General features: G+C 52.4%; 5 protein-coding genes across 5 annotated transcripts; 2 read left to right on the top strand and 3 right to left on the bottom strand.

The window, feature by feature from the left end:
- Nucleotides 1–711: 711 nt before the first annotated feature.
- Nucleotides 712–1,716, top strand: UCRPA7_1570 (putative ubiquitin family protein; the record flags this gene model as incomplete). The annotated part of the gene is made up of 1 exon (XM_007914150.1): nucleotides 712–1,716. One exon carries the CDS (start codon nucleotides 712–714, stop codon nucleotides 1,714–1,716), a length of 1,005 nt encoding a protein of 334 aa, XP_007912341.1.
- An 824-nt stretch (nucleotides 1,717–2,540) lies between these two features.
- On the bottom strand, nucleotides 2,541–3,584 carry UCRPA7_1569 (putative glutathione s-transferase protein; the record flags this gene model as incomplete). Its single annotated transcript, XM_007914149.1, has 6 exons — nucleotides 2,541–2,746; nucleotides 2,803–2,970; nucleotides 3,028–3,085; nucleotides 3,144–3,332; nucleotides 3,395–3,430; nucleotides 3,489–3,584. 6 exons carry the CDS (start codon nucleotides 3,582–3,584, stop codon nucleotides 2,541–2,543), a joined length of 753 nt encoding a protein of 250 aa, XP_007912340.1.
- A 1,998-nt stretch (nucleotides 3,585–5,582) lies between these two features.
- UCRPA7_1568 (hypothetical protein) lies at nucleotides 5,583–5,957 on the bottom strand (the record flags this gene model as incomplete). The annotated part of the gene is made up of 1 exon (XM_007914148.1): nucleotides 5,583–5,957. The coding sequence occupies one exon, from the start codon at nucleotides 5,955–5,957 to the stop codon at nucleotides 5,583–5,585; it is 375 nt and encodes a 124-aa protein (XP_007912339.1).
- Nucleotides 5,958–6,512: 555 nt separating this feature from the next.
- On the bottom strand, nucleotides 6,513–7,523 carry UCRPA7_1567 (putative trna (adenine-n -)-methyltransferase protein; the record flags this gene model as incomplete). Its single annotated transcript, XM_007914147.1, has 1 exon — nucleotides 6,513–7,523. The coding sequence occupies one exon, from the start codon at nucleotides 7,521–7,523 to the stop codon at nucleotides 6,513–6,515; it is 1,011 nt and encodes a 336-aa protein (XP_007912338.1).
- A 1,440-nt stretch (nucleotides 7,524–8,963) lies between these two features.
- Nucleotides 8,964–10,785, top strand: UCRPA7_1566 (putative phosphatase dcr2 protein; the record flags this gene model as incomplete). Its single annotated transcript, XM_007914146.1, has 3 exons — nucleotides 8,964–8,978; nucleotides 9,092–10,473; nucleotides 10,524–10,785. The coding sequence occupies 3 exons, from the start codon at nucleotides 8,964–8,966 to the stop codon at nucleotides 10,783–10,785; spliced, it is 1,659 nt and encodes a 552-aa protein (XP_007912337.1).
- Between the last annotated feature and the right edge of the window lie 14,973 nt (nucleotides 10,786–25,758).

The following is a 25,758-nucleotide window of genomic DNA, read 5'->3' as shown; positions in this document are numbered from 1 at the left end:
CCACAAGCACCCCTCGGTGCACTAACGCCGCAGATGATCGCACAACAGCAGCATCAAATGCATCAGACTATGACGCAGTGGATGAACCAGCTACAGAGGGAGGCGAACTACAGACATATTGTTGCTCAAGGCCAGCAGGCGAGGGCTGCCATGGGAATGCATGGCATTCAAGATCAAGCAGCCAACCCTACGGCAGCCGGGAATCCTCCTGTGCAGGGACAAAATGGCGCCGGCCCACAACCGGAAGGTCACAGCTATATTAGGGAAGCAGTTGGACCCAACGGCCAGCACTGGCGCATTGCCGTCAACGAGACGGTCATTCAACCGCCGAACATACAAGGCAGAAGCACACCCGGTCAAAATGGACTGTCAACAGCAGATGTTCAGGGGATCTTGCGCAATGCAGATGCGAACCAAGCCACACAGGCAACGCTTGCAATGACTAACGCGATGCACAGGAGCGCTTCAGGAGCATCATTAGCCAGTCTAGGTGGTCAACGTGCGGGTCCTGGGGTCACTGTACCTCGACGGCCTGGGTCTGCTAGGCCTGCTAGCGGAGCTGCGACACCTGACCCAACAAGAACACCAAGTCATGGCACTACAGTCAGCGCAAATGCTTCCCGAAGTCAGCCAAGCCAAGGTCAGCCTGAAGTGTACATCTTGTCATCCCCTGCCGGTCCTCGAGCCCTTCTCATCAACAACCCCACGGAAATGTACTTCACACCTTCGGCAAGATACCCAATCGGCCCGCCGCAGCTCCCCTTCCCGCACTTATCACACTTGTCGCCTTGGGATAATCATGCGGCGAACAACAGACAACGAAATGCTGTTCCGACACCACAAGGACAGCAGGCTCAGCAATATCCAGTGCCGGTGCGCTGGACAGACACCCCGCAGCAACAGCAGCAGCAACAACAACCCCAGAATGTGCCTGTCCAAGTGAGACAACAGGTCGAAGTCCGGGTTGCGCCTGGCGGAGCACAGCTGCATCCTAACAACCCGGGAGCCGGTGCTCTCGCTGCGGCGGTATGGCCTCACATTTGGCTATTGATCAGGCTAGCAGCATTTGTCTGGTGGTTCACGGCTGCCGACACCAGCTGGTCCCGCTGGATCACTATCATTGCTCTTGCGACCGCGGTGTTCCTCCTCAACACTGGGCTGCTGAACGGAATGGCCAACCAAGCTTGGGATCCCTTCCGAAGGCACCTGGAGGGCCTCATACCCCTTGCAGACCCGAATCAGGCGCGGAACAGAGCTGCTAATCCGCAGGTTCCTGCTGGCGCGCCGCAGCAGGACAATAATCACCCTGCTGGCCGGCAGCCGAACCCCGACCCGGCTCAAGTCGCCGCTAGACTGGTGGCACAGCGTAGAGATGCCAATGCCGGCTGGCTTATGGAGCAGGTACGCCGCCTCGAGCGCGCCGGACTTCTATTCCTCGCTAGCATCGCTCCAGGAGTGGCAGAACGGCATATTGCGCATCTAGAGGCCGAGGCGCGCGCAGCAAGAGAGGAGCAAGAGCGCATTGAGAGGGAGGCGAGAGAGGCTAGAGAAGCTGCAGAGGCTGCGGCGGCCGAGGCGGCTGCGGCAGCAGCAAACCCTGAGGGTGCAGAGGGCAGCGAGGCAAATGGCGAGGAAGCTGTGCCTACGGGAAACGAGGCACAGGACGGAGGCGAGAACGAGAGACCCGCTGCTCCCGAGCCTTTGATTGCACTTTAAAACGGGAGGCATGAGATAAATGTATCAATACAAAAAGTGAAAAGCATGCGGAGCGCAAACCAAGCACGGTGTTAGGTATCTGATGTATGCAGATATGTCAAAATAGGTCAAATGTGAGAATTGACAACTGGTTCGAAAATCAGATCACCTAGATGCATGTGAAAACCCCACTGGGCACGAGAGATTTGATCTTTTAATGAAGCGTCTGGAGCTATAACAGCTCCAAGGTTGAATTCAAGCTTTCGATATATCTGACTACAGACATCCGCCCCGTGCTTGGCGCCTTACTCAACATCGATAGCGTCATGGTTGCTGTCCGTTAAGAAAGAAGCTTGTAAATCGCCCAGGCGATGGAAACAATGACGGCGGCCATCAGACCAGCAGGTCGAGGTGTCGGGGGTCTCGATGGAATGCACATGGTGGCAGGGTTTGAAAATGTGCTGTCTTGCTGATGTTTTGTGGAGTTACTGCTTTGGTCAGATTGAATTATTTTATCTGTCTAGAATAGGAAACGAGTCGATGGGTGAGCTGGTCCTGCAAGAGATTATATACTTGTCATCTACAGCATTCACTAGATTTGATCTTGACTGAATGACTGACTCTAGATGAGTGACAGCTCGATGAACTCGCACGTATTGGAAAATTCACTTTGAATCTTGGGGCTCTGGCTTTAGTGACTAAAAGACATTAGTCACTCATGAAGATCTAGATGCTCCTGCCAGCTAGTAAAAGATGATAGATTCAGTCAACTGTTAATATGTGAGACTGCTTTTTCAGCCTCAATGCTGCCAAATGATATCACGACTTTTCTGACGTATTAGAGTTCATTTCTTTGCATCCTCGGCCATGCCCTGTTGGATCCATTCTCTGTTCTTCCTTGCGATCTCTTCAAGCTCCTCTTCAGTCAACGGTTTGGCTGGCTTAGCTTTGGGTGGAACATTAGCACCCTTGGCAATTGCTGGCCGTTCGTGGACCTTCTGCAACCATGCCTTGAGATGTGTGAACTCTTCAATATCAATCCCAGCCCAGGCTGTAAACCAATTAGTTGAGGGCCAAAAACATGCTGCGTTAGATGGAACTCCTCACCGTGTGAAGATACCCAGCCGATACAGGCAATATCAGCGATGGTCAGCCTGTCTCCGACCAGGAAACCTGATTTAGACTTCGAGAGCTGCTTGTCCATTACTCGATACAGCCTTCTGGTCTCGTTCTGATAGCGGTTGACACCATATTCAATCCTTTCTGGCGCATAGCCTAGAAGAGATTGTTAATCATAGCCCCCGATCAAAGCATAACTTTCAGGTTACTAACGAGTGAAATGGTTTGCTTGCCCCTGCATTGGGCCGAGTCCTCCCATTTGCCAAAACAGCTACTTGTCATCAGTACGTAGGAATCATGCTAAAAAGGGCACGTGCAAGGTGTCATACCCAATTGTTCACTTCATAGTACTCCTTGGTACCATGAGGATACGATACCTTATTTTCGGTATCGTACCTATCTACTAGGTATTGCAGAATAGAGCCACTCTCAAACAATCGGATAGGGGTGCCATCAGTGAAAGTGTCAGTGATTGCTGGAATTCGTCCATTGGGGTTGATCTTCAGGAACCAATCCTCCTATGCAAGGGTTCATTTAGCTCTACGGCGCGGCTGCTTAAGCGCGAGAGGCTCGGACTCACCTTCTGCGTATTCTTGGAGAATTCAATGGCCGTCACCTTCAAGCGCGAGTTAGTGAGGGTACAATGCGAGCTGATGGCTGACAGAATGGCCAACCTGATAGGGCAGCCCCAGCTCCTCTAGGAGCATGGAGACCTTCACGCCATTAGGCGTGTTAGTAGTGTACAAGTGAATGTCGGATTTGGCAGCCATGTTCAAGTGCGATGCTATTTGCGCGACTCTAGATGTCATCAACTCTCAGAGAAATGACGATGAGGGTCAAACTTTCTCTTTAAACGCACGAGTGAAGCCGTCTTCGCAGCGATGAATGGGTGCTTAGAAATCAGGTGCGCGCCCTGCGTCATTGGGAAGCGCACAAACTACCACTCCGATCATGCAGCCCTTACACACGGCAATGGCGCAATCGAAGCGCTGGCCCAGATTGCCAAGTGGAGTTGCCGGAGCCGTGTAAGTTGGTCGATCGGTGCGCCTTTCGGTAGCAGCGGGGTAAGTCCGGCTTGATGAGTTGCAAGTTACCAAAATATTCCGTCACTTGGCAACTTAGTTACGAGGGAGTGTTAGCTATTGGGGGTAATGAGTTTAATGTATGCATCCTACTTATTTGATCTGTCTATGCTGGAAAAGGAGTAATTCCAAGCTTCGCTTGGCTTCAACGCAAAGTCCGAGGGAGTCCCAACCCTAGTGTGACAGTTGGCGAGTTGAAAGCCATCGAAATTACGCTGTCCGGTTCCCCCAGCAGTTGACTTTTCGTGGCCCAAAGGGGGAAGTCTAAATTGACATACCTCCTCGACAGCTAGAGGCCGGCCGCTCACTTTGAAACTAGTGGTTGAATATCAGGTCAGGTACATCCCCCTTTGGCCATATGTTTTCTGTTCTGAGCCATAACCCAACTCGCGTGCGGTCCAAGTGGACCTGACTGAGGTTGCCCAGCTTCAAGAGAGGCATTATCTCCACCTTGGTAACCCATGAAGACACAAAATGAATCGGAGAACTTGTACGGCCCAGTACCTCCGGTTCTGTTGACTATACACTCCTTTTCCTGCTCTTGGATAAAATTGTTGGCTGCCAGGACCATGTTATGGCCGTTCACCTTCCGAGCTTGGATCTCTTGCCAGTCCCTCTCGTATGTTGGATGGCGATACTCCAACCGCGGAGCAAAGAGTCTGTCGTCTGTGATGCATTCGCATCTACAGGCATAGGGAAACACGGGCTCGGTGGGGTACCAGTGATCGGGATGTACTCGTCGTCTACGCCATTCGCGGAGGATGGGAGCCGCTGTTTGGTCTAGATGTGTATGATGGCGGCGCAACAAGGCATCGAACGTGATATCCGACGTCAATATTCTCTCGTTGGCATCGACATATTGGGGTGTCGTGTTCTGGTAGGTATTGCCAGCAGTTGCTTCCTCATGGTCGGGGTTTGGCGAGTAAGTCGTATGCACCCTATCTGAGTGCTCCATGCGGTATTGTTGCCGTAAGTTGCTAAAGTTGCTCCGCGCGGTAGCTGAATAAAAGCCAGCTTTTTGGCTGTAGGATTGATATTATTGATGTTGTCGTCAGTTTTGAAATTTATATCCCCAAGTAATAACGAGATATCGTTCACAAACATAGAGACACGACGAAGATCCTTGGTGTGCTGTGTCGGAGAAAGCCTGAGCTGTGATCTCCGTAACTTGAATCAGGCAAGCGCAACCCAGAACCAATGGCTCTTGTCAAAAGCTAATTATCCTCCTAAAATAAACAACCTTTAAGGTCAGTGTTCTTCATCACATATCACCAGAAAGCAAGTTAGCAATGAGACGCGAGCTAAGTTCAGATGGCAACCAGTTTTTATGCTCCTAATCCTGATCAACGATCTTCTATAACCTATAGCGAGCGCCACGGGTCCCGCCCTCCACGGAGGAGAAGATGTCGGCCGACTAGAGCAGAAGTGCTTGTGAACCAGAGACGCCTAAAGAGAGTATGGGTATCTTCGTGCCGAGCGAGACGAGAAGAAAAAAAAAAAAAAAATGCGTGAACCACCCTTAGAAGTCGGCTACGTTGATGTCATGTGCCATTCCAGAAGACTGACGATCACAAGCCCGAGACTTTAACGCCCATTCGAGTGACTAGTAAAAATCTGCGCCTGAGCTGTAGAAGAGTGACGTTTCCATTACCGACAGCTGTTTCGGAGGGCGCATATTGACGACAGCTAGTCCTGGCGGCGCAAGCGAGATGTGACGCGAGAAGGGACGGAACGGGGATCTGTGTTCAGGAGCTTGATCATGTACTCCTTGAATACGCCCCAAGTCTGGGCGATGGCGCCAGTAGAAGCATCCTGAGCCGGGACGGGAGGGGTTGGGGCACGCTGATGAAGGTGGCCGGACCAGTCGCCCTCGTGGCCGCTCTGGGATCCCTCGCGAGAGTCGACGGACTGCCAGCCGTCACGGCGCTCAGTCGGTGGGTAGTCGACAAGCAGCGGCTCCTCTGATATGGGAGCGGACTGCGGCTGCGGCTGAGTCTGAGGCTGCTGGGCCTGTTTGCCCTTGCGCTTGAACTTGCGGCGGAGATAGTTGATGAATCGCATCTTGAGGGCTTGCGGTGGCTGATCTGCTTTCGAAAGTCAGTACAACCGTCTCGAGACACATGCCACAGTCCGTTCTTACGAGCTGAGAAAGGATTCGAATAGGGAATCTAAAGCTATACGACTGTGACGTCGTTGAAGGCAGGATCTGCCGCAGCAGACGGCGAAGACAGACTGCTGGATGCTTTCTGAGATCTGGCGATGTAACAGCCAGGATATGAAAGGCTGAAGCTTGTGAAAGGGAAGAGATATGAAAGGAAAAAGATTATGGGAGTGGAGATATTTATTGTTGACCAGCTAGCCAGGACCAAAACACCTGTGTCCGGGCCGGGGAAAGGGGGTGAATATGTTTGTCTTTGCTTTGCTCCCTAGCTCACTGCTATGATGGCAGTAACAGGCGGAAAGGCAAAAAAGGCTGTGACTAGATACCAAGGATTGTTGTCCATGGCGGCTTGCACGAGTTTGGACTTGGAGCCGAGCCGCTCTTCACCAGCCATGAAAAAGCGGATCTCTTACAAGCAGATTCGAAGCCCCAGGAGGCAACATATTGGGCTACCACTAGTTGGCCGTTTCGATTTCTCCTACTTTCGAGAGCCTCTCGTTCATGTCTTGAAGAGCCGATTCCATGCCATCAGTTTGAGCCTTCTCCCGAAGCTTGTGCAGGATGTCTGCTGTCCTGTCGGCCTGGGCGTCCTTCGACTTCACACGTTGAAGGACGCCGACGAAACCACCACCTACGATCTTCAAAGTGCCGACTTTAGGGCGACATCTCGTCAGGACCTTGCGAGATGGACCTTCCGAGACTATCGTATGCTCAATGCTCCAATCCCGGCCGCCCGAGTTTGACGGGCCCTCTTTCGGCTCCGAGTCCATAGTGTTCGTCGGCAGCTCGACCACTCGACTCGTGACAAACGGCAGCCCGCGGCGGGTGGCCTCCTGGATGAATTCGGCAATTTGAGTGATGGAAGGACAGAAAAGGAGTAGTAAGCCATCCGGTCGCAAAGCAGCAGTTACAAGCTCGACACTTGTTTGGTCCGCGAATGGATCAGGCAGGTCCAGAATTGCATGGGCAAGGAATGGCTCATCGCCTTGGGCGAGAAAGCGCGAGGCAATATACTCCGAGATCGTTCCGACATGCAAGGACGTATCCAACGCGTACAGACCCCGGCGAAAGCCACGAATGTTTCTGTGTGCGCGGCGGCTGTGATCTGAGTTGATGTCGAGAGACTGGATAATAGCTCGACGCGCTGGCAGGTATGCCTGATATGCCGAGACGGTGTCCTCACTAGGAAGGATTAATGAATTATGGTCCGGCCGCTCCGGAGTTGAAGTCGTCGGGAGTCCTTCGCCGGGGTCTCGAGTCGCAAATCGAGCACGCTTTGGCACGTACTCGGCATGGAGAAGAGCTGTTCGCAGTGCCGGGGGAACTGGGGGGTTAGCGCCATGGATGGCACGGGCGAGATGCAATGTCAATCCACCGTGCCCTGTCCCGGCCTCAAATATCTCAAATGGAGGTGCGGAATCAACAAATGGATCCTCGCCAGGGGCGGGTAGATCAATATCCAACATTGACACGATAAGATTGGCGTCTGCTGGGTAGATCTGGGAACGGCGTCAATATAACGGCAATTACAGGAGACAGCAGCAGCACTAGGGATCATCATCACTCACTGGTGTTACTAGACGGGGTGCATACACGACGTAGGAAGAAAGGCTCGTCTCAGACAGACGGAATGCCTTCCTTCCTTTATCAGCACTGATGACATCGTGGTATGGACGACCGATCAGGTCAGACCCCTTGAGAGAGCAACCTTCAACGCTGAACTCCCAATCCGGTCTGAGCGGTGGACTGAGATGAACCGATCTGCCGCCTCGCGTTCGACGAATGCTGACCACATCTCCTTCTGTAGCATGCGTCAGTTTCTTGGATTCTAGTAAATTCAGGGGTAAAGGGGTCAATGCAGCAGAACTTGGCAGTGATACTGCTGTTCCCGTTCCTTGAGGTCGACCGGATTGCCGAATGAAAAGGAAGATGTGATTGTGAAATAAGCTGTAGATTGAACATTGCCCACCTTGTATTATCCCTTGAGACATATAAGTCCTATGCATGGCCGGAGCCCGCAGCGGGCGCAGGCATACCGGCCGAGCCACGGCTCGAAACGGCTGCATCGTGACTCGATGCGGCAGCCACTTAGAAGCCTCTGTGTAAATTTCCCAGAGGAGCCGAAGAAGCCGTCGGCCAATTCGATGCACTCCTCCAACTTGGACTAACTAATCGTGTTCGTGGTGGTGGTGGTTGTGAGCATGTGCTAGGCTCTTCAGCTTCTGTGCAGGGAGAAACGATGCATGTGAAAAACTGAAGATTGGCCCAGAACCGCAGCGCTCAGTAGCGCCATCGAAGGGGCCAGGCTTGTTGTGAAGTAGCGCCTATGGATCGGGCGCCGGCGCAAAGCCGTACCCCAGATTTGCCTCTTCCAGTGGTCCAGGTGGCAGGCCGGAGCTGGGGCCCTTGTCGGGTGGTGGCCTGTGGCCCCTGTGGCCCTGAGCCCAAACCCGAAAAGGGCTGCGATAACCCTGCGTTGCATTTTCCCTGATCGCAATCCCTGCCACGAGGCATCCCATTTCCTCCCCCCTTCGAAACCCTGCACGAAACCAAGGAAAATCCTGTCCGCATAGTAGCAAAAGTGTCGAAGTGTCTCCTGCTGCCATCGACAGCAAAACACCTCAAGCTGCCGCTGCCTTCTGCTCTCAACGCCCTGAAGAGCTCCTCCATCTGCGCTGCTAGCTTGTTTGCTTGCATCTCGGCGTAGCTGTTAGGTGCCGGAAGTGGCAAACAGGGCCTCGCCCGGATATGGTCGCTACATCGCTGCTGCTGGGAAGCACGTTTCTGCTGCCTCTGCATCCCGCTGCCGCCCCTCAACGACTGCGATAGAGATAGCTAATCTCCTCCGCTGAATCATTGATTGATTGCCTCAAGCGTGTCTCGGGTGTCTCCCGCCCAGCGACATCATGACGCGAAGGATCGTACGTTGGCCCTCCTCTTGCGGTTGACAAGCTGTGTCGCAATCAAGATCGTCACATGCTTCAACCCAATGTGAAGAGTCCCCAGCACTGACAGCCTACCTTTTCTCCTGCAGGTGCGAACGATCATCCAGGTCGCCTCGGCGGCCGTCTTCACCTTTTTGGTCATCTTCTTCCTCGACAGGAATTTCCGCGTCCTGCCCAACTCGATCCACGAGCACATGCCCCAGCACCATGCCGGCCTCATCATTACCGACATCACCATCGCAAAATGTTCGTCGCTCAACGTCTTCTCCTCCTGCAAGCTCGACACCGACGTATGGTACCGCATCGAGAAAGACCTGTACCTCGGAAAGTCGATGGTGTCGGGTGCTTACCTTCACGTGCAGCGCAAGAAAGAGGAGGAGCTCACCGCCGATGACAAGGTCGTCATGGATGTGCAGGTGGGGAGATTAGACCCTGGTGTGGGCACAAAAGGAGAAGCAGACGAGCGGTGGGAGAGCAGGCCTGGAGGATTGTGGATCAAGCGCTCTGCGAAGCGCCATGCCAGCGACTCGAAAGAGGCAGTCACAGCAGTGGACGTGCTGTTCGGAGACGACGCCGTTGAAGCGCGCGAGGGATGGGACATGCCGGCGACCGGTACCGCGTTGCTGATAGATTCCGGGCCGAAGATCCCCTCGGCGCATATCACGCTGAGACGTGGGAGTCAAAAGGAGCCGACGAAGCCGCAGCCGCGTATCAACGATAACGGAAAGTTCAAGATCATGCAGGTGGCTGATTTGCACCTAAGCACAGGTGTCGGCCACTGTCGAGATGCCGTCCCTGATGGCTACAACGGAGGCCAGTGCGAGGCAGATCCTAGAACATTGGATTTCGTCACCAAAATCCTGGAAGAGGAGCGGCCAGACTTGATTGTTCTCAGTGGAGATCAAGTCAACGGCGACACAGCCCCAGATGCTCAATCTGCAATCTTCAAATACGCACAACTGTTCATCAAGTACAAAGTCCCATATGTCTCCATCTTTGGAAACCACGACGACGAAGGCAAGACATCACTGCCGCGATCTGGTCAGATGGCGCTCATTGAGACGCTGCCCTACTCGCTGTCTGTGGCCGGGCCGGACGATATTGATGGCGTAGGCAACTATGTCCTCGAAATCTTGGCTCGAGGGAAGTCCTCTCACTCGGCGCTGACAATCTACCTGCTGGATTCTCACTCATACTCCCCCGATGAGAGGAAGTTCAAGGGTTATGACTGGATCAAGAAAAACCAGATCGACTGGTTCCAGCAGACTGCAGAGGGTCTGAAGAAGAAACACAGGGAATATACCCATTACCATATGGATGTCGCTTTCATCCATATTCCCTTACCGGAGTATCGGGACAAGGACCAATACTTTAAGGGGGAGTGGAAGGAGCATGTCACAGCTCCAAACTTCAACTCGGGCTTCCACGATGCCCTGGTCGAACAAGGTGTTGTCATGGTCAGCTGTGGACAGTAAGTTTAACCCTTCTCGAGATAACGAGCATTATTGACATCCCTTCTAGTGATCACGTCAACGAGTACTGCGCGTTGTCGGTGGATGACAAGAAGAAGCCTAATCTATGGATGTGCTATGGCGGCGGCGCTGGATTTGGAGGCTACGCCGGCTACGGAGGCTTCCACCGCAAGATCAGGATATTCGACTTTGACATGAACGAGGCACGCGTTTCAACATGGAAGCGGACTGAGTATGGCGAGACCGACAAAAAATTAGACGAGCAGATCATCGTCGATGCTGGAAAGCCCGTCGCTCCCATGGAAGGCTGAACTTCTAATGCCACTCCTCACCTCACCCTTTTTGCTTGTGTTTCGAAAAGCTTATATCATGGCGCTGCAGGAGACGGCGTTCGGCCTTGGCGATGGTGGCGTTCCCCTCTGGTCTTTTACATGGCCTCCTACTTTTTCACGTACATACGCATCTCCTTTATTTTCTGCCACTGTCGTTTTCTCCTTTGCCACTTTTATATCGAATCTCCGATGACATCGGCTAGTCATGTTGGATGGGGCAGACAAGCGAGCAAGCTGGAGCATAAATAGGAGTGCCGGCAGACACCTGTGGCGGCAGGGTTGTATTTCCTTGGTGACAATAGAAAGCTATCAAGTCTCCTTTTGGCCGAGAGTAGCCACCATATTTTGCCAGAGGACTATGGACTATGTATCAATAATGGAAATCTTTAAGACAATATGGACTATCAACCGCGCTGCCTATTCTCTATTTCTGACATCTAATTATGTATCCCTCTCCCGCCTGTGTTTTGACAGTACCAAGACCCAGGAGGAAGAGAGAAACCAGGAAACAGCTACTAGGAAAGGAACAGGAGTCTACAGGTTCGTACCTGAGTCTCTCTATCTTGGGGTGCAATGATGGAACAAAGCCAGAGCATCACCAGATAAAACAAAAAGAAGGAAAAAGGAAGATGCTAGCAACTGCACGTTTCGATCGTACGGTCTCCAGGTTATGAGCCTGGCGGGTTCCCGCTACCCCAAGTTGCTGTGAACGAACAGCGTTTGATTTTGGCATATAACCGCGGTGCTTGTTGTCGGGATGGGAGTTTTGTTGAGTGTGAGTCATAATGAAGGTTTGCCTGATAGGGGTTGTGATTGTGGCACGGTCATCTGAGAGCAACTCGCGTAGGACATCCTGGCAGAGAATGACTCTTACGAGAAAGTATATGTCTCAGGCGATTACTTCCTACGGCTTCGTAGAGAGTATGCCTGTTCCCGTCTTGGGACTCACGGCTTTCATCGAGTTTAAGAGGATGATGTACGCCTAGAGCCCAGACGGAGCTACTCCCAGTATACGATGACGATATTGAATTGTCAAATCACAGTCAAGATCAAGAAATGAGCTCAGAAAACATCATACTTGAGTATCTCGTATATATACCAAGCATCATGTAACAGGTAAGGACTGCGAAAGGTTTGGGGTATCTCTATGACTGATGCTTCCGCTCAACAACAAAAAAACAAGTTGCCAAACCAGGCCGAGGCCGCTTCGCTAACACGCTTCAGACATTTGGACACACACCCACACACACACACACACCGTAACTCCTCACGTAGCCATAGCAGGCTGTCCTGTTCATTTTCCCTCATGGCCTAAGTTCATCGATCCTTCCACTGCACTCGGATCTCTCTCTCGTCCTCAGTCAGTCAAAAACGCCAACATGAAGCCAGGAGATGTGTGTGAGTGCAATGAACCAGCATTGCCGCAACAAAATTAACCTCTGTAACGACGATTCCTTCCATACCCGCCCAGAGAGACCCTTTCCGGTATCTCTTTGCCAAAAGCACTGGCAGCCGCCAGCCTGTGGCATACACGGAGAAAAGAAAACAATACCAATACTAATAATAATGCTCGACGGGAGGAGCTCCAGGGTCACCCGCCGAGCTTGACTGCGTAGAAGTATAAGTATATACCTCATGTTGAATGGGGAAACCCCTCTCGGCCCCCGTAAAGAAGCCTTGCCGGGAGAAGGGGTTGCAAATGCCGTTCTGTATCACCGGCATGTTTGCAGTCTTGTGATGTAAGTAAAAGCATCATTCGTCTTTCTCCACCGTGCACAACGTCTCTCACACACTCTTCGCGGAGCGGTTGTTGTTGTTGTTGTCTGTTTCAATAAATGCTGATGCAAATAGGCTCGCGCCCTCTTTGGTCTTGATAAGACTTTTTTCTGATAGCCCTTCTCTTCACTTTGCCTCCGTGTGGAGTAGTAGATATAGGTCCTGCGCCGCGCTGAAAGACATTTGCAGTCGACAATAAAGCAAGGTAAAGACCAGAAAAATTGGGAATAAGGTTGGTGTGAAGTTGACGAAAACCCCCAGTAAATGAGATGAAAAGTAGAAATGGAAAGCTGTAGCATCCGAGGTCCTGACAGATGACAGGTCTTGGGCCAGGAAAAGGTGATTAGGCGTATGAGGATGTCAAAATCGACCATTAAATGCTTGCGACCCTGGCCCTTCCATCAGGGACTCGCGCATGACATACCATCAGCTTCAAGCTCGTTCCCCACTCCTCACACTCGGCCATCAGTGCTCTGTCATTCCACATGCTGCTGTTATTCAAGCCCGCATCCACAGCAGCGCTCTCATAACAACGGTTGTACCACCATCTGCCCACCTTCGCCACCATCTTGGTAATATTCTCGTCGGCAACAGGGCTCTCGTCACTCATCATCTCCGCCAGACTGCGGTCATCCCTCTTAGACTTGTCCTTGGACTTAGTCTGAACGCTCGGTCGACCGGTGATGTTTGGCACGTCACCTTCGCTTCCAGAGGATCGTGGAATAGTGCTTGCAACTGGGACGCCTACTCGACATGTCTTGATCTCCGAAAAACCCTTACGTCCGAGGAGTCTTAGGATAAGGTCTGCGGTAGAAGCCAAGCTGGTATCCGGTGTCGCAATGTGTATCTGCTCCTTGAGTCTCCGTACAGCTCGTCGAGATCGATTACCCATGTTATTCAGGTCAACATCCAGGATCGATAGTTCGATAAAGCCTCCAGGCTTCAGTACGCGACGAGCTTCGGTGATGATGTTACGGTAATGAGCTTCCGGAGCGGCTGCTGGGAAACGATAGACAACGGAAGTGAAGCTCTGAGGACCGAAGGGAAATTTATCGTTGTGCGACAGGTACTGAATCTGATGATGGTTTGGTGGACTTAAGGGGAATGTCGAGGCAGCTTGATGTTCCGCTGGGAGGGGTGCTCGCGGCGAAAGGTTGAAGAAGGTCGCCGCCGGATATGTCTCTGCCGCGTAGAAGGACCAATCATCGTTACCAAGACCGTCAATGACGAGAATGGAGTGTCTCTTTAGTGAGCCAACAACAGGGACAAGGTCGTCCCTGGCAGGACTGAAGAGAACGTGGCCAAATGTCAGCCATTTACTAACTGTCATCGAGCCAACGCGAAGGTTGACTTGCGATAACGGCGAGTTGTCTTCAGACACTTGGCTGCATGTGCTGGCAACTGACACCCTAGCCTTGCGTCGCTTCCCGTCTGTTGAGGTGCTCCCGTGCTTATCTTGAGACTGACCCATATCGACGCTGTTGTTGCGGTCACCATATCCGGTCACGAATTCAGTGACAGAAAAGGGAGTCAAGGGAGCAGCGCCAGCCGCTTCTAGAGCCTCATTTAGCTTTGCAGTCATGTCCTGGCTGTACACACTTGATGCCGTTGGAGCAGATATTCTCTCGATAGCTTTCTCAAGGTTTGTCACCGGATGAATATTGATAGTTGGTGACTCGAGTGACTGGTCAAGCTCATCTTTCAAAGCCCGCTTGCCCCAACTTTCCAGATGGAAAGGTCTTCCCTGAGACGATCCTGCAGATGGAGGCACTTTGAGACTATCCTCGCCAAGCAAGTCATTGTACTCATCCCAGATCTCATCCTCCACTAAAGGAGCATTCACCTCAGGAACTACTGCTGTAGCGTCGGCAAAGGTGAGTATGCCTGAACTGCTCGAAGTAGTGGTTGAGGTACATTGCGAGTTGAAGCGAGGCGAGAACCTCAAAAACTCATTCTGCGCTCGCGCTGCATCTGGAGAGAATTCTCTCGATAGTCGAAAGCGAGTCGGCGAGTCACTCTTCCCACTAGTCAAGGTAGATCCTTCTTGAATAAGGTCCGGAGTTGGGCTAGACGGCTTTGGAGGGCTTGCACCTTTGGCAATGGAATCTGTATCCACCGCTTCAATTGGAGCCGGGGGTATCTGCATACTGATGCGGTTGAAGGGACGGGAGAACGACCTCGGCGAGGTTTGCTCTGGGCGAGCGCTTATAACTTTAGGGATGCGACCAACTTGAGGCAGCCGGCTAGGACGGCCATGTCCAGGCAGTGGAGATGGGGCTTGTTGTCCGGGGCTCGGCTGGATGATGCCAGATGATTGTTCTGGTTGTGACACAACAAGAGGAATTCGTCTCGAAATCTGTGACATCTCTGATCGAGTTGAATCTCCAAGGCTCTGTGCATCTTTCTTTGGCCCGTTGAAGGATGGTCGCCGTTGACGGGTGGCTGGGATCTGAGGCGATTGCGGGCTTCCCAGGACATGAGCATCCCGCAGGACTTCTTCGACATCGGGAAAATCGGCGTCTTCCTGCTCTGAAAAGTCCATGGTATAGAATGCGACTGGCTTCTGTTGCACCACCTTGACGGTAGCAGCAACAGTTGGCGCGGTATCTGGCCGTTCTTTTGGGATTGTTGCCGGCTGGCTCTGAGACCGACCAAAGAAATTCCATTTTCGCGGAGATTTGGCCCTCTTCGTCAACTTCTTTGGTGCAGGGGCTCCAATCTGTTTTCGGCCACGGACAGGCTTGGGTTGAGGCTCATACGCTGAATCGTCAGACATGACGCTCGTATCTAGACTGTTGACCGATGGCGAAGTAACCCCCTGACGGACGACAATAGGCTTGGGCAACCGCATGGCTGCTTGATCTGCGGTCTTAAGGCGCTGAACAGATCGTCGAAAAGCTAGAGTAGACTTCATAGCAAGTGTCTCAGAGTCACTACTGTCGGATGGCCTCCGGTGGCTGAATCCTTGGGCCTGCATGGAGCCTCGGGGAAAGGCTGACGGCCACAAAGTACTGCGCGGATCTTGCGATGACAGCGACAACTGAGAACTATTCTGAGAGTCCAAGGTCGGTCGGCCATAGCCGAAGCTCTGATTGCTCTCTGTACGAGACAACTCTGAGCTCGTATTTCGATTCTCAATGATTTCGCCTCCGGCGATGACAACGGGGTTCATGCGTTCTGCCAAGAAGAGATCTTGTGACTGTCCGCTGCTGAGGCTTTCCTGTGACGATACCGGTCCACGGCTTGCACTTCCACTCCTTCGCCGGCCAGCCCCGAGACGGCCGTACCCTTCATGCCCAGTACCCGCGGCAGGGCCTTTTCGGGTAGGCTTCTGTGACTTTTCAACTACTGGTACTTCCGGGGCAGTCTTGGTCCGTCGGCCAAATAGAGGGAACCGTGTCTTGAAGTTCGACACACTGGGGCTTGGAGTGCGAGTTGTCCTTCCCGGCTGTTGCGATGTAGATAGTGGTACATCATTTGCAGTTCCAGGCCGAGGGGCTGGTGTTGGTTCCCTGCCCACAGGAAGCCTCGACAGAGGTCTATGCCGGTCGGGTTGTGAAGAGGGAGTGGTTGATCGCGGAAGCGAACTTGGTATTAGAGTTGCACTTTGTCTTCTGTCAGACAACGATGCCGAAGAGAGATTGCTATGTATAACGGGCATTGGAAGGCCAAGCTGAGACTGTAAATCAGGCGTGCCATCACGACTGGGTCTGATGGGTGGCGTTGCTCTGGGCGAGGTGACTATCTGTGTTGGACGAGTTTGACGGGTCGCAGCGGCGGCCTTCGCAGGAGACGCCGCTGTCATGACTGAGCGGGCTGGCTCTCTAGCAGGTTTGGACGGCGATGACTCTTCATCCCTACTCTTCTTAAATTTCTGAGAAGACTTCCGAGGTGGCGGGCTCGGTGGAAGAGGCGATAGCCTTTTGGCTTTCTTTTTCTCTTTCTTCTCCCCATCGCGAACTGTGGAGTTGGATGAGGAGGAGGTCAAAGACTCTCTCACCGCCGCTAGCCCTTGGGGGTAGGCGCTGATATCATTTGCTTCGGTCGGAACACTGCCAGCTCTTCTTCTGGTTACAGGAGGTCGAGTATAAGCCGGGCTACCTTGCCTCACTCGAGAAGCAGGTAGTCGCATTGGGGCTACAAGGCCTGGAGACTGAGACGATATCGAAGTCGGCGTAGTATCGCGGCTGTAAGGCCCCGGTCCAGGCGACTCAGAAAATCTCGTCGACGGGCTGCCACTGAAGCCGCTGACTTGACTGCTCGTTCCTGAGAACAATGGAGTAGGTGGAGGAAGATCATGAGTAGCTATACGGTATGGAACCTCAATATTGTGGCTGTCGGAAACCATTGATTGCTTGATCTCGCGATATCGGTCGAGTTCTGGATAGATTCTCACGGTTTGCGCAGTTGTCGTCGGCAACTCTACTCTTTGGGCCACATGAATTTCCATGGGGCTCTCGGTGAGTTCACGATCAAATTGAAAAGGCGCGTTAGAGTCGAGAGATGTCTGTGATCGGGGAACAGATGACGAAGAACTCGACCTATGTGAATCGTTGCGAGAATCGTTTCGCATGCTAGAAGTTTCCTGAGAGACATTCGAATGTTTACGGCGGAGGACATTTCGCGGCTGCTTTGAACCGTCTTGAAGTTTGGCCGATGAACTGGAGGAGGAACCCGCAAGACCCGACATCTTTCCAGACCCTGAACTCCCCACAGAGCCCCAGGATCGGCCTTGATGTGTCAGGGGCGGTCTAGGATTCTGACTAGAGGAGCTTGAGGGTTTCCTGGAAGACGGAGTTTGGGGGATTCGGCTTGAACCTGTTGGTCGTAGAGGACCTTGAGCTTGTGCCCTGGCATTTTCTGCTTCTTTCCGTGCTCTCCGGCTCAAGGACGAAGGAAATTCCTCTGTTGACGCTTCAACATAGGTTCCCATTCGCTTCGATTGTGATTGTGATGGTGACTGTGACCGCGATATATCTCCCGACCTTCCCCGGTTATTAGGTCCAGGCTTGATGGACGCCATATTATACCAGGTTTCCAAAAGTAAAAAGACTTATGTAAACCATATTATGATCATTCCTAGCAGCCCATGTCCCTTTTTTTTTTTTTTCGTCCGAAAGTCTGAAGAAGCGAGGTTTGCTGGAAGGGTGGTCAGCATAAAATTCCGGCCGGCGCCGAGGTCGACGGGTAGAACCTGGTGATATAGTATACCCTAGGATACCAATTAGGTGCTGACCCGCCGCGGTACTCCTCGCGTAGCGATGTGTAACCTCGTCCTCGGGAAGGATGACCTTATTAAACCCTCTCTTGACCAGGAAAGGCTGGCAAAACAGTCATGCGATGACACCGTTCCTCGACAGTCCTAGGGTCAAGAGGGTCGTCCGGTATTAGGCGGGGACTGTCAGACAAATCCGGTGGGTTGGAAATTTAACAACAGACAGGGAGGAAAGACATTAAAGAGAAGTATAAGCTATTATGCAAGAAGGTCTCCAGGACACCAGAAAGGAAAATAAAGTGATACCAGCAGGGAGTAGGGTGGTCAAGGGGTGTGCCGTGGTTGTCTTGAGGGGAGACTCGAGTGTTGATGGAGGGGCACTAAGCTTCCGCGGCTGGCGTGTGTAAGCTTACTAGCCTTGAAGAAAGTATGCCAGTTTAAAGGTGTGGTGGGGGGGTGGACAGGCGGGCGTTTAAGAAGCACTGACGGCTTCTCTGAAGAGCCTACGTAGAGTTGCCTGGCAAGTGGCTTGGAGGTGCAGAAAAGAGCAAGGCGCTTGGGGCGATGTAAAGGTTGCGCAGTGTCAGGCTCCTTGGGGGGCAAAGGTCATGAGGGTACTGAGTCGGATGTCGTGGAAGAGAGAAAGCAGGAGAGGAAGAGGGAAAGAGAGAAGCGACGAAACGGAAGAAGAGAGATACCAGCAGCGGGGCAACTCTAGGTCAAGAAATGAAGAGGGATGGGTATAGGTATTTACGTATTTTGTTCCTTGGCTTCGATTTCTGTTCTTCCAGTCTCAGTGGACGATATCGGGCGGGCAAGGTGTATGTACCTCTATTCCAGCAACATGGATGGTACTGTCGACCAGCCGGGGTAGATTGAGCATGGAGCAGAGACAGACAGGCCACAGGAAGAAAGGAAGATACTTCGGTTGGCCCAGCCAGAACCTACAAACCGGCCTGTCTAGTTAGACGGTGCTAATGTACCCTTGATACTATAATTCGACCCGTGTGGCGTTGCGATCCTTGCACACGGCCCCGGAGGGACCATGTTGGATCATGTTCACAAGTCAGGTGTTTGTGGGTGAGGAGGAATCGCCGACTGGGAACGTAGATTGGCAGAGAACACCCGCAGGCGCTGGTAGATCATACAGCAGAGGCCCACCAACTGAGTCACCCGAAGCGAGTCGCGCACGCGAGACAGGCGGGTCCCAGTGTATGCGAGCCGTTGAAGGTGGAGGATGAGCAGCTACCATCGTACACTCCTATGCCTTCTTTCTGCGCAACCCGGCCTTCCGTGAGGCAAAGAGCTGCACCACAGAGGCAAGTATCGTGCAGGCAGGAGTAGACTGTATATTGAGTGGAACCGGTATAAGCAGAGGACACCAACGGCGCGAGTGGGGCGAATGCAGCTACATGGCTATAGTCTTTGTGCGCAGGTCGACTCAAAGCTGCAGGACGGCCTCGCCTGTCTGTTCCTTTTGTCTGGCTCGCTCGTTACGCTTCTGCACTGTTGCAGCGAACTGCGCCGCCATGCGCGTAAAGTAGGCCCTGGATTGTGCATACAGCGAGGCCCTATAAGAACGCGTAGGTGCCTCCTTGAGAATACCATTGGGCGGCGACATCCTTGACGCCTGGAAGGCGGCTTGCCCACATTGGGATGGCGAGTATAGAGATGCGGATGGCGAGGCTTCCAGACACCGTCCCCTTGGCTTCTCAGAATCGACCTCTGTTGGTAGTAGAAGACGGTTACAACAACTGTGAGCCTTTAACCAAGGATGCTGGTTTAGCGATGGTTTACCAGCCCTGGTAAGCAGCAGGCCCGTTGACCGCCCAACATGTGAACAACAGTCTCATTGTCTGACCGAAAACCCCCTCTCTCTTAAGCCGAGCAAACGACGGCAGTCAACTTTGAGAGGATGAGGTTTTGGGTGAGAAAACACAGTGTGGAGGGGCAAAGGTCAACAAGTGTGGCGGGTACTTGCGGTCTTCGGCCACCTTTTCGCCTGCTAAGAGCAGGGGCATCACCTATAACCGCACAACTCGCTCGAAAACGAAGGACGAAGGCCCAAAACTCTCCACAGACCAAGAGATACGAACACTACTATGCAGTAATCCAGTGTTACCAGCCTTAACTAGCAATTTATTTTCAAGCCATGTCCCCAAGCACAGCTCGGCTGGAAGGGGACACTGCTCGAACTGATCCATGGTTGGATGCCAGAATGGGAACTGGTACTAGAGAGCCCAAAGGCGTCGCAACCGTCTCTTGATGTTTCTTCACTCAGCCGGCCAAATTTTGACACCCAGAGGTAACCAAAACAGTAGTCTGCGGTACACCGCCATTGGCACCATGCCCACTTCGGCTCATGAGTATGCTGTCTTGTCCACTCAGCTACGGCCTGTGTCTCAAAGCTCGACCGGTGACTATGAGCCACGAGACTTTCTCTACAGGTAATGCCTCGTCTCTTAACCACCCAGCGCGTGGATGGCCTGGGGTTGAACTGCAGGTTTCTGCAGGTCTCTGCTGCATGTCTCAGTCAATGTCTCGCGCTGTAGTCGCCGAAAGGTTGTCCTGCGCGGCATGACGACGATCTTCCAGTCAGTTAGGATCACTAGGGTTCTGCCAGGAGGGGCATCCCCACTCACTGTCCTGGGCAGGCGCTGGTCAAGGATTGTAGAAGGCCCATAATCGCCGCTAAATTTGACCAAGCCCATTAACTCTCTGATAAGATGGCCTGTCATTGTGGCCTCCCGCCGGCAGCTGCCCAAGGCTAGTAAGCCTAGCTCTTGCTATAGAGAGCAGAGGCGCTGCTGAAAGCCATACAGCCATGCCTGGCACGCCTCATGCTTGCAATTATAGGAATGACTCCAGTAGCTGCAGAATCCGCGCGTTTCCACCTGCTAACTCGTCTTTGTTGAATGGCGAGGAGAGGCCGCCATTCTGGGACGAATTTCTGGGATCATCAGCTTTCAGCGCACGTTCCTCATGGCGCCCCGTATCGTCTGGTCTAGTTGAGTGTAAGTATAGTAGAGCCGTGAGAATCTAAAGATTTGCACCAACACTTTTGCAGACTGAGATCGATTTGCTGAGACGCACGGAGACAGGGACAAGGCCGGCGGACGAGAGCGCGGGAGGTGGGCTGTGGGCCAACTGCAACCGTTGCAGACCGTCGCTCACTAGTGAGGACGGTACTTCGACTTCGAGGAGGTGATGATATCCACCCGACTAAGGTTGTCCATAAGCACCCTTTTCTCTCCTCCCCCTATTGCTGGGAAGCGAGTCTCGAGATGCAGTGCTCTGTTGTATGGTCGTGTCCACAGGCAAACCGCATCAGATGCCTCCGGCTTCCGCGGCAGAGCTGGGGGAACACGAAATAGCTTCCATTACACACGTTCGACATCGGCCACGCTCCTGGAAACCAATCTTGTTGCATGGCTTGATTGTTTCACAAGCATGGGTTTTGGTGAGAGACAAGATGAGGCAATCCGTAAAGTACCCAACCATCAAGAGAAAACATGGGGGCCGGGCACCACCTCGTGGTATCCTCATTTGTCGACCGAGCTTGGGTCCAAGCCAGAAACAGCCGAGGGAGGTGAGGAAAGCAGTCGAATTTTGTGATTCGCCGATATGTGATAATTATCAACCAATCATAAGACAGAAACACCCTGCTTTATGGTGAAGGGGCTTGTTCAGGAGGAAATTCCTACTCCATTTCAAAACTCCCCTGCAGAATGTCTTTCCTTACCCGCATGGAGCCCCCGACAATGGCTCCTTCCCCAATCGCTTCACGGGAAAGCACTCGGGTACTTCCTTCCCTTTCGTGATGGACCGCCGCCTAGTTACTTCCTCTTCACTAATTATTGCCGGTCCACATGGCATGGGACTACGGAAGGGACGGCGGTGTTTAGTCCATCTTTAGTCATCATCAACTGGCTTCAAGGATGCAGTCACCTCCTTGAATCCTCCTTTCTACTACATGCATAGCAAGTACCCGGCCGATGGTACATGCCTCCCCCATGAACCCTCGACGCCAGCTTCCGTCCGGATGGAAGCCCCGGCTGCAGTTGCTTCGACAAAAAAGCACATTCACACAGATGAGATGGTGTGTTGCTGACCTCCACCCCGATGCGACCGTTGGTGAAGAGGCGTCCTTCGAAACACAAGTGCTAAATGATATTTGATATCACCGGCCCGCAGCACGGCAGACATCACTTCAAGGACGAATCTGCCTCGAGCATCGATCTACCCCTACTAGGACAGAGCATGCACACTTTCTTCTTTCTTGATTACAGCAAAACTGTCCTCGAATAGGAGTGTTAAGCGGCGACTTGGACAAGTTATCAATTCGTAATCGCCTGACAGATCGCATGCAAGCCAGGATAAGAATAGATGAAAAACGACCGTCTGCGCGCAACTAAGCTCGGAATCAGCTATGGCACAGTCCAGGTACCTTGAAATCTTGGCCGTTGTGGCCCGTGTCCGACAACTCGCGGCAGCACAGACTCCCGTCAAGGCAACGATTGTCCGGGCTGTCCTACTCGACGGTTGAAAAAGTCACGAGGAATCTCTACAGGGCGACGATACCAGGGGCCAATATTCATAGGGGCGCAAATCATCTCCATTCGCAAAGTAAGCGAGCAAAACCAGCTGAAAGGGTGCATTCGCTGTCCCCGTGGCGACTATTATGCGCTGGCCGCGTTAAGTCAGCATTGCATTGGAAGCCTGGATATCTGCAGGTCAACTGGATCCTGCTGCAAGTTTGCAGGAGATCAGAGACAGGGCGACGCCCGATCGCAGCTATAGCTGCAGGACAGGCATGATTTGGGTCTGCCAGGGTGTCAATTGTGGCGAGTGCAGCAGTCCGGGCCCTGGAATCTGCACTCCGCCACAGATGAAGTCGTACTCTTGCCAAATCAGAGCGAACTGAGGCTGGTGACGTGGCAGGCGAGCCAGACGAAATCGCTAATTCTGCTTGCCAGTGGCACTGTGTTGGGTTTTACAATGCGTGTCGGTCAAGAAATATTTGCAATTGGCGAGGCGGCACAGTGATGCCTAGCGGTACAAGAACCATCAATTGACATCACCGAGGCATGCTGCAAGACTAGGGAATTTGGGCTTGCAGTCCCTCTCCGCTAGACCCGACTGGGCTCTTTTCCATCTTGAGCAGTGGATTGTCGACCTTCAGCGCAGCGACGGACATCGTTACGGTCGAGTAAATGTCGATGAACCCCGCTGCTCTGGTTGCTTCGTGCCAAGAAGAATCCCCAGGCCACCCTTGTTCTTGCTGAACTGGGATCATACGCCAATAGGAGCCGTCAACCGTAACGTAGATCAAGGGGTCGAGTTCACCGAGCCAGGGTTTTCTGAATCTAATTGGTCGCTGGAGTGAAACCACAGCGGATGCATCTTCGCTCTTTTGGCGTCCTCTAGGTAACGTGATGGCAAGATGGTGTGAAGCCATCTTGCGAAGGACGACTTTCACTTGAGCACCCCTCTCCGCCATTCCTTCTTTCCTACCTATCAACCCAATCACTCGGCGATCTAGAGTCATAGTCTTGCCGGAGGTCATCGTTGCTTCTTGTTTGACGGTGGCTCGTGGCGTTGTTGGCTCAAGATTCTATGTCTAAGCCAGGGAAGGATGAGGCGGGATTAGCGCGCTCTGCGTCCAGCCAACTATCACCTGCTCTCAGCTTCAGCAAAGGACGTCATCACTAATGTAGTCTCTTGCGTTCCATTGATGCCTTTGGCAGCGCGTTAGGACGAGTCCTAGGAAGCTGCGGGTCGACAGAAACCTGGCCCCCTCATCCGTGTCTTGCTCAGCTTGTGTCTCAATGACCACAACTCAGGATTGTTATTCGATAGTGTCTGGGCGGACATTTTTGGCTCAGGGCGGTTCCTTGCTTTTCTATTTGGCCACAAGAAGTCCGGAGAAGTCTCCAACACCGCTATCACCGTTGCCTCTACCTGTCATATGGACAGATGTCTTAACCTGGGGGGCTCCATAAGGGGGGCCTCAATTCGTTATCTTCTGTCCTCTCAGTATATAGTTGCACGGAAGGCTTATGTTAGGCAAATGAGGATGGATCTGGAAGGTTCCCACTTGAGCGAAGACCATGATTTAAGGAACGAATAGCCTCGCCTTATTCCTCATTGCCACTTCAGCTTACTACATTGACTTGGTTCCGCTTCTCCTCTAACAACCTCTGGCGATCCGCTACCACATATGGAGCTGCACCATACGCGAGACCAAAGCTGACGAGATTTGCCCTTTACTCACCAGAGTCCGGGATTCCCTCTACAGTACAAGCTCCCGGCGCGTCCATGTGGCAGTCCTGAGGGTGACCAAAGTATATCCGAGTATCCACCACAGGACACTTCTCTCTGATGGTCCACTATGGAGCGACCCGCGAGGGAGCAGCCGAATTCCCTTGGAAGATCCACAAGGAGCACCCTGAACTCTATAACGAGTCGTCATATCAAGACTCGGGATTCCTAATGGATGAGTGGGGCTCTCATAGCCATTCACGAAGGACACTTCAGGGACAGCGTTGCCCACCATCTCAACATCTTCATCGGATGACGCGGATAACAAAGGCCATAACCTCTTTAATCTTGTGGCACTGGGCTAAGAGTAAGGATTAGCCTCCAACCCAATGTCGTAAAAAAGACTTGGTATTGTACCTGGCATCATCTTTTCTTTGAACGGATCCTGGAATCAATCCATTCTTCGATGGCTTTGCATTCCAAGGTATGGTCCTAACTTCACGAAACAGCCACCAACTCACTGATGTTTCTGAAGTTGACATGACATTAAGATTTGCCGGGATTCTAGAAGATTCCTAGGGCTCCCTGACTTCATAGACTCGACAACGTGGTTTCCATGTCTTGTGGCGTTGGGGAGATTAACCCACACCCATCCCATTGCACAGACAACGCCTCTCGCCGGTTCTTACCCTCTCTCAATTTGGAAGTCTTCGGGCATGAACATGATTCTGAACTTTTATTAAAGACTGTCGATCATCATGTGAACACGGTGCTTCATTTCAACTTGAAACTTGGTGATGTGACGAAGGCTGCAGGAAAAGCTGGCCTGCTTGTGACGAGGCTAGCCCCCAGCCTTATTGGCCGTACAGAGTCAAGGGATCTTCAGCTCTGCGATTTCCATGATTTCGGACGGCCGCCTCATCTTAAAATCGGTGCTAATTTTGTGTGACATATCCTGTCTGTTCTATAGCGAATAGCGAACGAGTTCTCCCATGATCTCCATGAACCAGAAACAAGACCTGGTCTTCTTACCTAGGCCTCGCGTGGCAGCCTCGATTGACGGCAAACAGGGTCGCAACCCTTGTTCCCACGTGTGCACACCCGGGCAATCTCATCCAAAGGAAGGGCATCTGTCGGAGATTTCACGGGATAGGATATTCATACCGGGCTCAGGCGGCATGTGCAAATGAACTAGCTACTTGCTCCTTAAGGTTCTAATAGCATAGACCTACGCTCGTATCATCATTTGAGCTCATCAACTCATCCTCTCGGCTTATTTTGATGTTTCCATGAGCGCATCGAATCTGGGCTAGATGTGGCTGTTTACTGTGGTAGCAGCACCTCCGTAATCTGCTGTTCCCTGGATAACACAGTCATATGGTGTAATTATGTGGCCATTAGACCGCTACACATGTACTCTTGATAACAAAAAAATAATCACTGCTAGCAAGCTCGACAATGCCTTGAACTGAACATCTGAGCCCACCTGTCCATCACCTCCGGCTCAGGACCGGGGCCATCTGCCCAATGTCTGCAATGCTTTCATATGTTTAGGTTCCGAAAGTGGTGTGTTCCTGGAATTCCTTTTGTTTTGTACAAGGTGGCCAGGCCTGTATCGACTAAAGTCGAAAGTTGTGATAGTGACAGTGACGCTATTGCTCCAGATGAACCAAGGGTATACAGGTTCAGAGTTATAGAGA

Source organism: Phaeoacremonium minimum, assembly GCF_000392275.1.
Source record: "Phaeoacremonium minimum UCRPA7 unplaced genomic scaffold PA7_03_scaffold_110, whole genome shotgun sequence".
NCBI lineage: Eukaryota > Fungi > Ascomycota > Sordariomycetes > Togniniales > Togniniaceae > Phaeoacremonium > Phaeoacremonium minimum.
The sequence above is the reverse complement of the archived record's forward strand: the minus strand, read 5'-3'. Positions and strand labels throughout refer to the sequence as shown.